Raw genomic sequence first — 13,501 nt, 5'->3', positions numbered from 1 at the left:
TCACCAGCGGCAGCAGACAAGAGTAATCCAAAACAGAGCAATGGGAAATCCTGGCATGCAAGACAACTAAATAAACATAAAATAGGAATGAACCACTACCTGTGGTTCATAACAGTATCCCCTCCTTAAGGGTGAGCTCCGAGCACCCCATGACACCCACGGGGAACATAAACAGAAGTATAACATGAAATACAGAACAAAACTGCAAAACAGGAATGAGCCACAGCCGTGGCTCATAACAGTACCCCCCCCTTGAGGAGGGGTCAAAAGACCCCAAAATTCAGACTATCCAGAACAAGGGATACAAAAAAAAACCTGACACATTGGTCTAACAGACACGAAAACAGAAACAAGCTGCAACCACAGCTTGTAACAGTGCCCTCCCCTTGATGGTGGCCACTGGACACAAGACAAGGGAAAAAAAAATCTTTTTTTTTTTTTTTTTTTTTTTTCAAGGCAAGAGTCAAAAAATTATTTCTTTTTCTTCTTCTTCTTTTTACAAAGCTCTTTAGGTCTGACCAAGGTAATTCCCCAAACATTGTCTGAACTGATGGTACCACCCAGCAAGGCTGCGTTCAAATCAGAGACAGGTCTCTTACCCTTGGGAGCTGAACTTTCTGGTAAAGTACTATTATTAGAAGAAGTAGTCAGAAAAGCACATCCTGCAGTCACAACAACGGGCTGAGACTCCTGTGCCGAGTTTACAGTATTTTGTGGACTCTCAGCAGACAAGACGGGTGACTTAGAGGAACCTGAACCAATTTCTTTGGAACCATATCTTTTAATAATTGCATCACTGAATGCTGGGGGATCCTGAAGAATGGGATCTTCAGCTTTCATTAGGCTGGTCGCCCACTCAAAAGGCTCTCCTCTAAAAGAATAAATAAGATAGAGCACAAGGTTCTCTGGAGTGATGCCCAGAAATGGTCTAGACAACATAATAATGTAATAGTGTTTGTAAAGCGCCAGAAATTGGGCTAAGTCCCCATCAAAGATTATGGATGTTGAGATATCAGAGTCAGGATCTGTTTCCTTCTCATCTGACTGACTGGAGTGCTTTGCTAGGACCTGGTCACTATTGACCTTACTCGAGGCTGAGACTCTCTGAACCCCACCCGGGGCTGAGACTCTCTGAACCCCACCCGGGGCAGTGACTTTCTGAACCCCACCCGGGGCAGTGACTTTCTGAACCCCACCCGGGGCAGTGACTTTCTGAACCCCACCCGGGGCAGTGACTTTCTGAACCCCACCCGGGGCAGTGACTTTCTGAACCCCACCCGGGGCAGTGACTTTCTGAACCCCACCCGGGGCAGTGACTTTCTGAACCCCACCCGGGGCAGTGGCCTCCGGGAACCCCGCTGGGGCAGTGGCCTCCGGGAACCCCGCTGGGGCAGTGGCCTCCGGGAACCCCGCTGGGGCAGTGGCCTCCGGGAACCCCGCTGGGGCCAGCACCTCGGATTCTTTTACTGGGACCGGGTCGTTGGCCTCCCTGACTGGGATCGGGCCATCGGCCTCCCTCTCCGAGTCGATAATAATCGAAAGTTCTCCCGGGACTATGACTTCCGGGACTTTTGCTGAAGCAATAACGTTCAGATCCTCCACTAATGCTATGCTTCTTAAGTTCTTTCCTGGGGAAGCGACTTCTAGACCCTTCTTTGGGGCTGCGTCTCTCGAGACCCCACTTGGGGATATTACTTCAAAGATCCCTTCTGGGGTTTTGCTTCTCGAGTTCCCTTCAAGAACTATGGTTTTAGATACCCTTTCTGAGGTTGCGCTCCTCAAGTCCCTACCTGGGGTAACAGCTTCTGAGACCCCTTCTGGTATGGAAACCTGAGCTACAATATTTGATGTCCCTCTATAAGCTTGGGCATCGGGTACCGCTCCAGCACTCTGGGCATCGGGTACCGCTCCAGCACTCTGGGCATCGGGTACCGCTCCAGCACTCTGGGCATCGGGTACCGCTCCAGCACTCTGGGCATCGGGCACCACTCCAGGACCCTGGGCTACGGGCACCACTCCAGGACCCTGGGCTACGGGCACCACTCCAGGACCCTGGGCTACGGGCACCACTCCAGGACCCTGGGCTACGGGCACCACTCCAGGACCCTGGGCTACGGGCACCACTCCAGGACCCTGGGCTACGGGCACCACTCCAGGACCCTGGGCTACGGGCACCACTCCAGGACCCTGGGCTACGGGCACCACTCCAGGGACTTGCAACTCCGCTTCCACAGGAACCTTAAGAGAGGAGAGAAACATTCTCTTTTGATTCCTGAATCTATAATGGGGCTCCCTTGCCCAAGGACCCCAATTATAGGACAGAGAGCTTTTTTGTGTGGGTTGTGTGACAAGTACCTCTGCCACAGTAGAGACAGGAGTAGGTCTTGTATCATGACTCAACTTGGCCAGAGGGCAAGACTCGTCACCACACTTTGGCTTGCGCAACTCACAGGTCTGCAGATAATGGCCTAAACCCCCACAATATAGGCATAAGTTTAAGTTTCTGCGACGCAGACGCTCCTCTTCTGAGAGCCTGGGCCGCAGAAAACTTTTAAACTTTTTCTCTTCAATTAAACCAGAGGATTCTCTTGTCACCATACTGTGAACAAGAGTCTCTTTAGAGATAGATGTACTCTCAACGACTTCTGGCAAAATAAGCAAGATTTTAGTCAGAAGGTTTTGCAGTTGCTTTAGGGATTGCTGCAAAACTTCTAGTCGCTCTGGTCTCAAAGCACTGAATACAGAGTTCAGGGCTGCGAGAGATGCCTGCAGGGCTTGCATAGTAGACATAGGAGGATTTAAAACTAGACAAGACAAGACAAGGCAAGACAAGGCAAGGCAAGGCAAGACAAGGCAAGGCAAGACAAGGCAAGGCAAAATTTTGCTAAACAAAACAAGACTTTTTTTTTTTTTTTAAACACCGGACTGGATTCTAAACACCGGACTGGATTCTAAACACCGGACTGGATTCTAAACACCGGACTGGATTCTAAACACCGGACTGGATTGGATTCTAAACACCGGACTGGATTGGATTCTAAACACCGGACTGGATTGGATTCTAAACACCGGACTGGATTCTAGACTAGACACTGGACTGGGCCAAAAAAGAAAAAAAAAAGTTTTATTTCTTTTTTGTGGTATGGCTGATGATAATGTTATGATTCCCGTACTCCAGACCAGAGGAGATCGTATGGCTGAGGTCAGAGTACTGGGAAGATATGCTGGTTGTGGGAGCAGGAAAGCCTAGTAACCCCTGGCGCCCTAACTCCGTTGTCTCGCCCGTGTTATCAGAAATCCCCTGCGAGACTATGGTTGCTTGAGCCCATGGCAGCCGCGTTCGAAGGGCGGATTATGTCTGCCCAACCCCGATGCCCCCTCAGGTCTTAATGGGAGACAAAGGGAAATCCGAGACAGGGTGATAACAAGGGGCCCTCTGACTAAGCAACCAGGCCAGGGGTTACAAGCTAACTAACTAAATCAAAAGGTATGTGCGGACTAGCCGCCAGGGAAAAGGACAACCAAAGATCCACTGATCCGTTACTCCTATCCAGCACCGCTGGATACCAGAGTGGATCAGGGAGAGCGGAATCCTCCGCAAAAGCTCCAGGACACAAATATACTAAATAATAAACAGTAAGCGGACAAGCCGCAACACACGGCTGCGCCGTGACTCACAACACCACAGGATGTTAAAGGTGCTCAGTCAGACTCCAGGAAAAGATGACAAATCTCTGAGTACAGGACCACTGAGGACAGGAACAACCGGCTTGAGCAGGACTGGATACTTTCTGCAACTGACATAGGCAAACAGGAAGCTGCCGACACCGACTTTCAGAACTGGAGGACAGGCAGAATCCACTGGAACTCAGGGTAGGACACGGGATCAGACACAGGGACTGACACAGGAATCAACACAGGGACTGACACAGGAATCCACACAGGGACTGACACAGGAATCCACACAGGGACTGACACAGGAATCCACACAGGGACTGACACAGGAATCCACACAGGGACTGACAGGAACCAGCTCAAACTTAAAGCAGACTGCAAACCAAGGAATATCATCAGCATCTGCTAACTGCAGTGAGCCAGCATATATCAGAGAGGCCTAATTAATTATCTCTTGCAGCTGGCCTGCTGCACGACTAAGCTGACAAGATGCAATCAGCAGCCAGATGAGGCTGAACACATGGGAACAAGCTGCAATTGCACAGACTCACCAGCGGCAGCAGACAAGAGTAATCCAAAACAGAGCAATGGGAAATCCTGGCATGCAAGACAACTAAATAAACATAAAATAGGAATGAACCACTACCTGTGGTTCATAACAGTATCCCCTCCTTAAGGGTGAGCTCCGAGCACCCCATGACACCCACGGGGAACATAAACAGAAGTATAACATGAAATACAGAACAAAACTGCAAAACAGGAATGAGCCACAGCCGTGGCTCATAACAGTACCCCCCCCTTGAGGAGGGGTCAAAAGACCCCAAAATTCAGACTATCCAGAACAAGGGATACAAAAAAAAACCTGACACATTGGTCTAACAGACACGAAAACAGAAACAAGCTGCAACCACAGCTTGTAACAGTGCCCTCCCCTTGATGGTGGCCACTGGACACAAGACAAGGGAAAAAAAAATCTTTTTTTTTTTTTTTTTTTTTTTCAAGGCAAGAGTCAAAAAATTATTTCTTTTTCTTCTTCTTCTTTTTACAAAGCTCTTTAGGTCTGACCAAGGTAATTCCCCAAACATTGTCTGAACTGATGGTACCACCCAGCAAGGCTGCGTTCAAATCAGAGACAGGTCTCTTACCCTTGGGAGCTGAACTTTCTGGTAAAGTACTATTATTAGAAGAAGTAGTCAGAAAAGCACATCCTGCAGTCACAACAACGGGCTGAGACTCCTGTGCCGAGTTTACAGTATTTTGTGGACTCTCAGCAGACAAGACGGGTGACTTAGAGGAACCTGAACCAATTTCTTTGGAACCATATCTTTTAATAATTGCATCACTGAATGCTGGGGGATCCTGAAGAATGGGATCTTCAGCTTTCATTAGGCTGGTCGCCCACTCAAAAGGCTCTCCTCTAAAAGAATAAATAAGATAGAGCACAAGGTTCTCTGGAGTGATGCCCAGAAATGGTCTAGACAACATAATAATGTAATAGTGTTTGTAAAGCGCCAGAAATTGGGCTAAGTCCCCATCAAAGATTATGGATGTTGAGATACCAGAGTCAGGATCTGTTTCCTTCTCATCTGACTGACTGGAGTGCTTTGCTAGGACCTGGTCACTATTGACCTTACTCGAGGCTGAGACTCTCTGAACCCCACCCGGGGCTGAGACTCTCTGAACCCCACCCGGGGCAGTGACTTTCTGAACCCCACCCGGGGCAGTGACTTTCTGAACCCCACCCGGGGCAGTGACTTTCTGAACCCCACCCGGGGCAGTGACTTTCTGAACCCCACCCGGGGCAGTGACTTTCTGAACCCCACCCGGGGCAGTGACTTTCTGAACCCCACCCGGGGCAGTGACTTTCTGAACCCCACCCGGGGCAGTGGCCTCCGGGAACCCCGCTGGGGCAGTGGCCTCCGGGAACCCCGCTGGGGCAGTGGCCTCCGGGAACCCCGCTGGGGCAGTGGCCTCCGGGAACCCCGCTGGGGCCAGCACCTCGGATTCTTTTACTGGGACCGGGTCGTTGGCCTCCCTGACTGGGATCGGGCCATCGGCCTCCCTCTCCGAGTCGATAATAATCGAAAGTTCTCCCGGGACTATGACTTCCGGGACTTTTGCTGAAGCAATAACGTTCAGATCCTCCACTAATGCTATGCTTCTTAAGTTCTTTCCTGGGGAAGCGACTTCTAGACCCTTCTTTGGGGCTGCGTCTCTCGAGACCCCACTTGGGGATATTACTTCAAAGATCCCTTCTGGGGTTTTGCTTCTCGAGTTCCCTTCAAGAACTATGGTTTTAGATACCCTTTCTGAGGTTGCGCTCCTCAAGTCCCTACCTGGGGTAACAGCTTCTGAGACCCCTTCTGGTATGGAAACCTGAGCTACAATATTTGATGTCCCTCTATAAGCTTGGGCATCGGGTACCGCTCCAGCACTCTGGGCATCGGGTACCGCTCCAGCACTCTGGGCATCGGGTACCGCTCCAGCACTCTGGGCATCGGGTACCGCTCCAGCACTCTGGGCATCGGGCACCACTCCAGGACCCTGGGCTACGGGCACCACTCCAGGACCCTGGGCTACGGGCACCACTCCAGGACCCTGGGCTACGGGCACCACTCCAGGACCCTGGGCTACGGGCACCACTCCAGGACCCTGGGCTACGGGCACCACTCCAGGACCCTGGGCTACGGGCACCACTCCAGGACCCTGGGCTACGGGCACCACTCCAGGACCCTGGGCTACGGGCACCACTCCAGGGACTTGCAACTCCGCTTCCACAGGAACCTTAAGAGAGGAGAGAAACATTCTCTTTTGATTCCTGAATCTATAATGGGGCTCCCTTGCCCAAGGACCCCAATTATAGGACAGAGAGCTTTTTTGTGTGGGTTGTGTGACAAGTACCTCTGCCACAGTAGAGACAGGAGTAGGTCTTGTATCATGACTCAACTTGGCCAGAGGGCAAGACTCGTCACCACACTTTGGCTTGCGCAACTCACAGGTCTGCAGATAATGGCCTAAACCCCCACAATATAGGCATAAGTTTAAGTTTCTGCGACGCAGACGCTCCTCTTCTGAGAGCCTGGGCCGCAGAAAACTTTTAAACTTTTTCTCTTCAATTAAACCAGAGGATTCTCTTGTCACCATACTGTGAACAAGAGTCTCTTTAGAGATAGATGTACTCTCAACGACTTCTGGCAAAATAAGCAAGATTTTAGTCAGAAGGTTTTGCAGTTGCTTTAGGGATTGCTGCAAAACTTCTAGTCGCTCTGGTCTCAAAGCACTGAATACAGAGTTCAGGGCTGCGAGAGATGCCTGCAGGGCTTGCATAGTAGACATAGGAGGATTTAAAACTAGACAAGACAAGACAAGGCAAGACAAGGCAAGGCAAGGCAAGACAAGGCAAGGCAAGACAAGGCAAGGCAAAATTTTGCTAAACAAAACAAGACTTTTTTTTTTTTTTTAAACACCGGACTGGATTCTAAACACCGGACTGGATTCTAAACACCGGACTGGATTCTAAACACCGGACTGGATTCTAAACACCGGACTGGATTGGATTCTAAACACCGGACTGGATTGGATTCTAAACACCGGACTGGATTGGATTCTAAACACCGGACTGGATTCTAGACTAGACACTGGACTGGGCCAAAAAAGAAAAAAAAAAGTTTTATTTCTTTTTTGTGGTATGGCTGATGATAATGTTATGATTCCCGTACTCCAGACCAGAGGAGATCGTATGGCTGAGGTCAGAGTACTGGGAAGATATGCTGGTTGTGGGAGCAGGAAAGCCTAGTAACCCCTGGCGCCCTAACTCCGTTGTCTCGCCCGTGTTATCAGAAATCCCCTGCGAGACTATGGTTGCTTGAGCCCATGGCAGCCGCGTTCGAAGGGCGGATTATGTCTGCCCAACCCCGATGCCCCCTCAGGTCTTAATGGGAGACAAAGGGAAATCCGAGACAGGGTGATAACAAGGGGCCCTCTGACTAAGCAACCAGGCCAGGGGTTACAAGCTAACTAACTAAATCAAAAGGTATGTGCGGACTAGCCGCCAGGGAAAAGGACAACCAAAGATCCACTGATCCGTTACTCCTATCCAGCACCGCTGGATACCAGAGTGGATCAGGGAGAGCGGAATCCTCCGCAAAAGCTCCAGGACACAAATATACTAAATAATAAACAGTAAGCGGACAAGCCGCAACACACGGCTGCGCCGTGACTCACAACACCACAGGATGTTAAAGGTGCTCAGTCAGACTCCAGGAAAAGATGACAAATCTCTGAGTACAGGACCACTGAGGACAGGAACAACCGGCTTGAGCAGGACTGGATACTTTCTGCAACTGACATAGGCAAACAGGAAGCTGCCGACACCGACTTTCAGAACTGGAGGACAGGCAGAATCCACTGGAACTCAGGGTAGGACACGGGATCAGACACAGGGACTGACACAGGAATCAACACAGGGACTGACACAGGAATCCACACAGGGACTGACACAGGAATCCACACAGGGACTGACACAGGAATCCACACAGGGACTGACACAGGAATCCACACAGGGACTGACAGGAACCAGCTCAAACTTAAAGCAGACTGCAAACCAAGGAATATCATCAGCATCTGCTAACTGCAGTGAGCCAGCATATATCAGAGAGGCCTAATTAATTATCTCTTGCAGCTGGCCTGCTGCACGACTAAGCTGACAAGATGCAATCAGCAGCCAGATGAGGCTGAACACATGGGAACAAGCTGCAATTGCACAGACTCACCAGCGGCAGCAGACAAGAGTAATCCAAAACAGAGCAATGGGAAATCCTGGCATGCAAGACAACTAAATAAACATAAAATAGGAATGAACCACTACCTGTGGTTCATAACAGTATCCCCTCCTTAAGGGTGAGCTCCGAGCACCCCATGACACCCACGGGGAACATAAACAGAAGTATAACATGAAATACAGAACAAAACTGCAAAACAGGAATGAGCCACAGCCGTGGCTCATAACACTACCTTAACTAAACTTTCAGATTCTATCAAAGGGACCATAATCTACAAAATACATTATATAGTTAAAATATGTTACGAATGAGTCGCCCGCCAGACGCACATAAACTTTACCGTAAATGCGCACACTGTGCGCCCGCGGGTGCACGCAACAGCGAGTATGCGCACGCACGGCAGGGCTCATGAACGTGCAACAGGCACTCGCATGAGGTGCAAATATGGCAGTGTGTAGCGTGATATTTTTCTGACTTTGACACCATACAGCACAATAATATAATTTGGAGCTGTGAGGGGAGAGAGCGGGAAAGGTAAAGCGGTGGGGGGATAAGGTGACAAGATGAGCAAGCCACTTGTTACTGTATAGGGCAGGTACGGACACATTGATCCTCAGTGCCAAGACTGCCTCTGCCATTGAATAAATAAATATGAAAGGGGGGTGCAGCTAGGCATGTACCTCAAGTGCCTAGTTGGAAATCCACCACTGACTATATCTAGCATGTGTAATGCAACGTTTGCATATATGGCAAATAATATTTTCTAGCTAATTTAAAGGGGTTGTCGCCATAGTAAGCCTTGTGGATACCTGGAAAGGCCGATAGTGCTATCTGGCTGGGATTATTTTCAAACCCAACAGAAGTAGTGTGTCACTTGTCATTCGACATCAACAACTCTGACTGCATATGTTTGTAATGGAGCAGTAGATGCCTAATGATAAGAAGGATATTACTCTCACATTGCGGAGTGTCTATCAAGTATGAAGATTCACCAACCACCTTTAATGTAATGTAAAGTAAAAGTGGTGTAACGCCCCATGTGACTGCTAATGGGATGACACTTCTTAAGAAAACAGAGTAAAAGCCAAATCCATACTAAATATACAGAAAAAACCCATGAAAGTTTATCAAATCAGAGGGCCAGTGGCGTAACTAGAAATTTTTCTCCCCCAAGCCAAAAAATGCCCGTTATACCCTATGCCACACACCGCAATCCCCGTTATACATTATGCCATACTGCAATGCCCCTGAGACATTATACCACATACCACAATGCCCGTGATATAGTATGCCACACACCGTAATGCCTGTGACACATTATGACACACACCGCAATGTCCATGATACATTATTCCACACACCGTAATGCCCATTACACATTAAGTCCTACAGTAAGGCTTCTAATTACTTTTCAATTACCTGCTCATTGCCAGGGGTTTCATGCTCTTGGTTCCATGCACGGTGCCAGGGGTTTTCATGCTCAGGGTGTCATGCTCGTTGCCAGGGGTTTCATGCACTTGGTGTCATGCTCGTTGCCAGGGGTTTCATGCACTGGGTGTCATGCTCGTTGCTAAGGGGTAGTGCTTGTTGCTAGGGCTGTGCTCTCCCAGTGCCAGATATTCCCCCACAGTGCCAGGTACTCACATGCCCCCAGTGCCAAATATAGCCCCCCCCCCATGTGTCAGGCACACATATACCCCCCCAGTGCCACATATACCCCCAGTGCCAGATATTCCCCCACAGTGCCAGGTACTCACATGCCCCCAGTGCTAAATACAGCCCCCTTCCCCCCCGTGTGCCAGGTACACATATACCCCCCCAGTGCCACATATGCCCCCAGTGCCACATAAGCCCCCCTCCCCCTGTGCCACATATGCCCCCAGTGCCACATAAGCCCCCCTCCCCCTGTGCAACATATGCCCCCAGTGCCACATAAGCCCCCCTCCCCCTGTACCACATATGCCCCCAGTGCCACATAAGCCCCCTCCCCCTGTGCCACATGTGCCCCCAGTGCCACATAAGCCCCCCGCTCCCCCGCTGTTTTGTGTTGGAGGGACACGGAGGGCACAGCACGCGCCTCTCCTGTGTCCCTCCTGGGTCTCCGGCGGGTCAGTTAAAGGAAGTGCCGGTTCGTGAGCCAATCAGACCGCAGATTGACATGCGGACGCTCGTCCGCATGTCAATCTGTGCTAAATCAGTGGGGCCCCCACAGCCCTGCGACCCCAAGCCACCGCGAGGGCTGCGGGGGCAGTAGTTACGCCACTGGGTGGCGCATTAAAAGCAGTCTTAAATATGGCACTAAAATACTGGCAAAGCTATAATAAGTGCTGGGTCCAGGGGAGCAAGGCCGTCTTTTCATATGGGCTCAATGGGCTCTTGCCAAGGGCCCCAGGAGTATAAGGGCACTAGGCTGATAGCTGAGGGTCCCCTCTTTTCAGGGGTACCAGATTTTTGAAAATCAGCCCTGGGGAACCGGACATATCTGACTTGAAAGCAGTGGTCCCCATCCAAGCCTGTTAATTGCTCTTCCCAGTCAGATATCTCGAGTTCTGTCTGACTTAGCGTTTTTCTGAGGGTACAATCCAAAAGCTGCGACTCTCCCCTTTTGGTGGACACTGGCAGCTTGTCACTACTATGCCCAGAACCAGAGATATCAGCCCTCAAGCAGCTGGCCCCTGCTCCAGCTCCACATGCCTAATATGCAGTTTTAGATTTTCATTGGTGAATTGCTCTGGCTCCTGAACTCTGACCCCCAACTCCCCAGAACCTTCTGAAAGGTGGAACTCTCTAGTTTTTTTTATCCCATTCAAGGCTAAGAAACATATTTTCAGGAACTTGAGATATCTGCAGTCAAGCAAGCTGCTCTCCCACCGGAAAATGATAAATATTAAGCCCACTCCACTATCCACCCCTCCCCTACGTATTAAACACCCCTTACCACCCTGGAAGTCATGTAACAGGGCTTCTTCATTCAGCCCAATGCCCCCTTCTACAGTTTAGCCCCATTTGTGCAGTTTAGGAGTAATTAGCATAAATTACTGCTCCAGGTCCTACATGCTGAGTGGAAGATAGAACACCCCCTACCGCCCGCAGGACATCAAAGCTGCCGCTGACAGCTCCCCCCACCCCTAATGCTGGAGGATCGGTAGGGGGCCCAGTGCATTGCTGTGCCCAGGGGCCTACACTGCTGTTAAGAGGGCCCTGCAGGGGAGCCCACACTACACAGCCGACAATGCAGACAGGGATTACTGGTAAAATGGTGCAGCTGTCATTTTCCCAGACATTTGCACATGTGCAGTAGAGAAGTCTTCAGTGCGGGCGTCATGTTACCGGAGACCTGCCCATGTGCAGTAGACTCAAGCACAAAGCCAGGGTCTACTGCGTTGCCTGAGAGGAGGATCCCACACAGAGCCTGCACAGGGGCCCTCTCCTCTCTTAAACCACCCCTGCACTAGAAACAATAATAATCACTTGTGTATACTTGGATTAGTGTATAGGTATCATGGTCTAATGTCACTTCCATACACTTAGTGCTAGATGGTGCAAATATCTCACTGAGCTGCATCAAAGTCGCATTGCACCCTTCTAGCATTTTGCTAGATCAATCTGCACTAAAAAAAATTATATATATATATATATATATATATAATCATATTACAAGCTTGAATTTCTCATAAGTGCCTGGCTTCACTTATCCGAAAACTTATATAAAAATCGATACACTTAGCAAGTTTCTGGCAGGAATCTCAGTTACCAATGTCCAGTTAGAAACACAATAAAGGTCCATCAATAGTAAAGTAATAAATGCATCATAGGGTCCTTTCTTAAACTCTGAACTGTCTTCTCTCAACAGCTCTTCAGAATGTGTTTGGCCCAGCTGCCCGCAGGATATTTGCTGTGTCCCACTCCCATAGCCCACCACCCCAGCTCAGCTCTTCCGGACCAGAGACCCCTCCCTGTTATGAAGAAGCCCTGCATATGAGTCGCTTCACTGTTGCCCGCAGCACTCATAAACTGTGCCATCTTGATCCAGTTCCGGAGGAAAGAAATGAAATCCCTATACCATAATGGACTGGGATATAGTCCATTTGACAGCAGTCGGGATCCTGGTGGTCAGGATACCAACGCTGGAATCCCGACTGCTGACAATACCGACAGCCCAGAATCCCACCTCACAGTTGCTGTAGCAGCTGCTCTCCCCCGGCACAGTACACGGCACACACTGCTGTGTGCTGCACTGGGAGAGAGAGGTAGCTGCCGAAGCAGTGTCCTTTCTCTCCCTGCGCGATCGACCGCACCTGCTCCCCCTCCCCCCCAAAACCCTGTTGCCCGCCGCTGCCATCGCCCATTAGCACGCACCCGGTGCACCTCACCCCTGTGCAGTGTGCGTGAGCCAGCTTTGTCGCCGCACAGGACCCATTTACATTTTTCCTAGGGAGGGGGGCTGGCCACACCTCATTGCTTTGGCCACGCTCCCCTCCCCTGTACCTGGGCCCGGAATGGCTGTCGGTACCCCTGCTTTTTAATTACACTTTCATCTGAATGGCTGGGAAGTGGGTATTGTTGGTGGTAAAGGGCAGTAGGCAGAGGTTTTGCCTAGTGTGCCGGGAGACCTTGCACCAGCCCTGGGTCCTCCATAGCCCCACTCACCTTGTAACAAGTAGGTAAGCGCTCCCAGTGAATTGCCTGGACATTACCAGAGGGTAGGTAACATTTATACATATTCTCCAAAAGATTCATGTATGAATGATAAATAAAACAAATAAAATCATGTGACTGTTCTGGTTTAAGGTTTCCGATTTACAGTGAGCTTTGAGTTCTGCTCCATCATGACTCCTGCTCCATTCAGTGTATAAGTCAGACACAGTAAGCATATCAGGAGCCTGAAGGCCATCTGTTACACCTGGGTCAACTCTATGCCATGGTGCACATCACACTTATACCCCTTTCACACTGCCAATGCCGGATCCCACCCGGGAATTGGAAACGGGTCCTTCCGGCATTGGCCGCTGCTGCAGGTTTCCCCGACCCGGCAATATGCCGAG

General features: G+C 50.1%; 1 protein-coding gene across 1 annotated transcript in view; it reads left to right on the top strand.

Moving 5' to 3' along the window:
* The window catches only part of TMEM52B (transmembrane protein 52B), a 75,918-nt gene extending 62,761 nt beyond the window's left edge, over positions 1–13,157 (top strand). Inside the window, exon 5 of the mRNA XM_063963727.1 lies at positions 12,310–13,157. Coding sequence (XP_063819797.1) covers positions 12,310–12,524 — 215 coding nt within the window. The 3' untranslated portion in view covers positions 12,525–13,157. The remainder of the gene's footprint in view (positions 1–12,309) is intronic.
* Positions 13,158–13,501: the final 344 nt, after the last annotated feature.

The sequence above is a fragment of the Pseudophryne corroboree genome, chromosome 3 (assembly GCF_028390025.1).
Source record: "Pseudophryne corroboree isolate aPseCor3 chromosome 3, aPseCor3.hap2, whole genome shotgun sequence".
NCBI classification, from domain to species: domain Eukaryota; kingdom Metazoa; phylum Chordata; class Amphibia; order Anura; family Myobatrachidae; genus Pseudophryne; species Pseudophryne corroboree.
The sequence above is the reverse complement of the archived record's forward strand: the minus strand, read 5'-3'. Positions and strand labels throughout refer to the sequence as shown.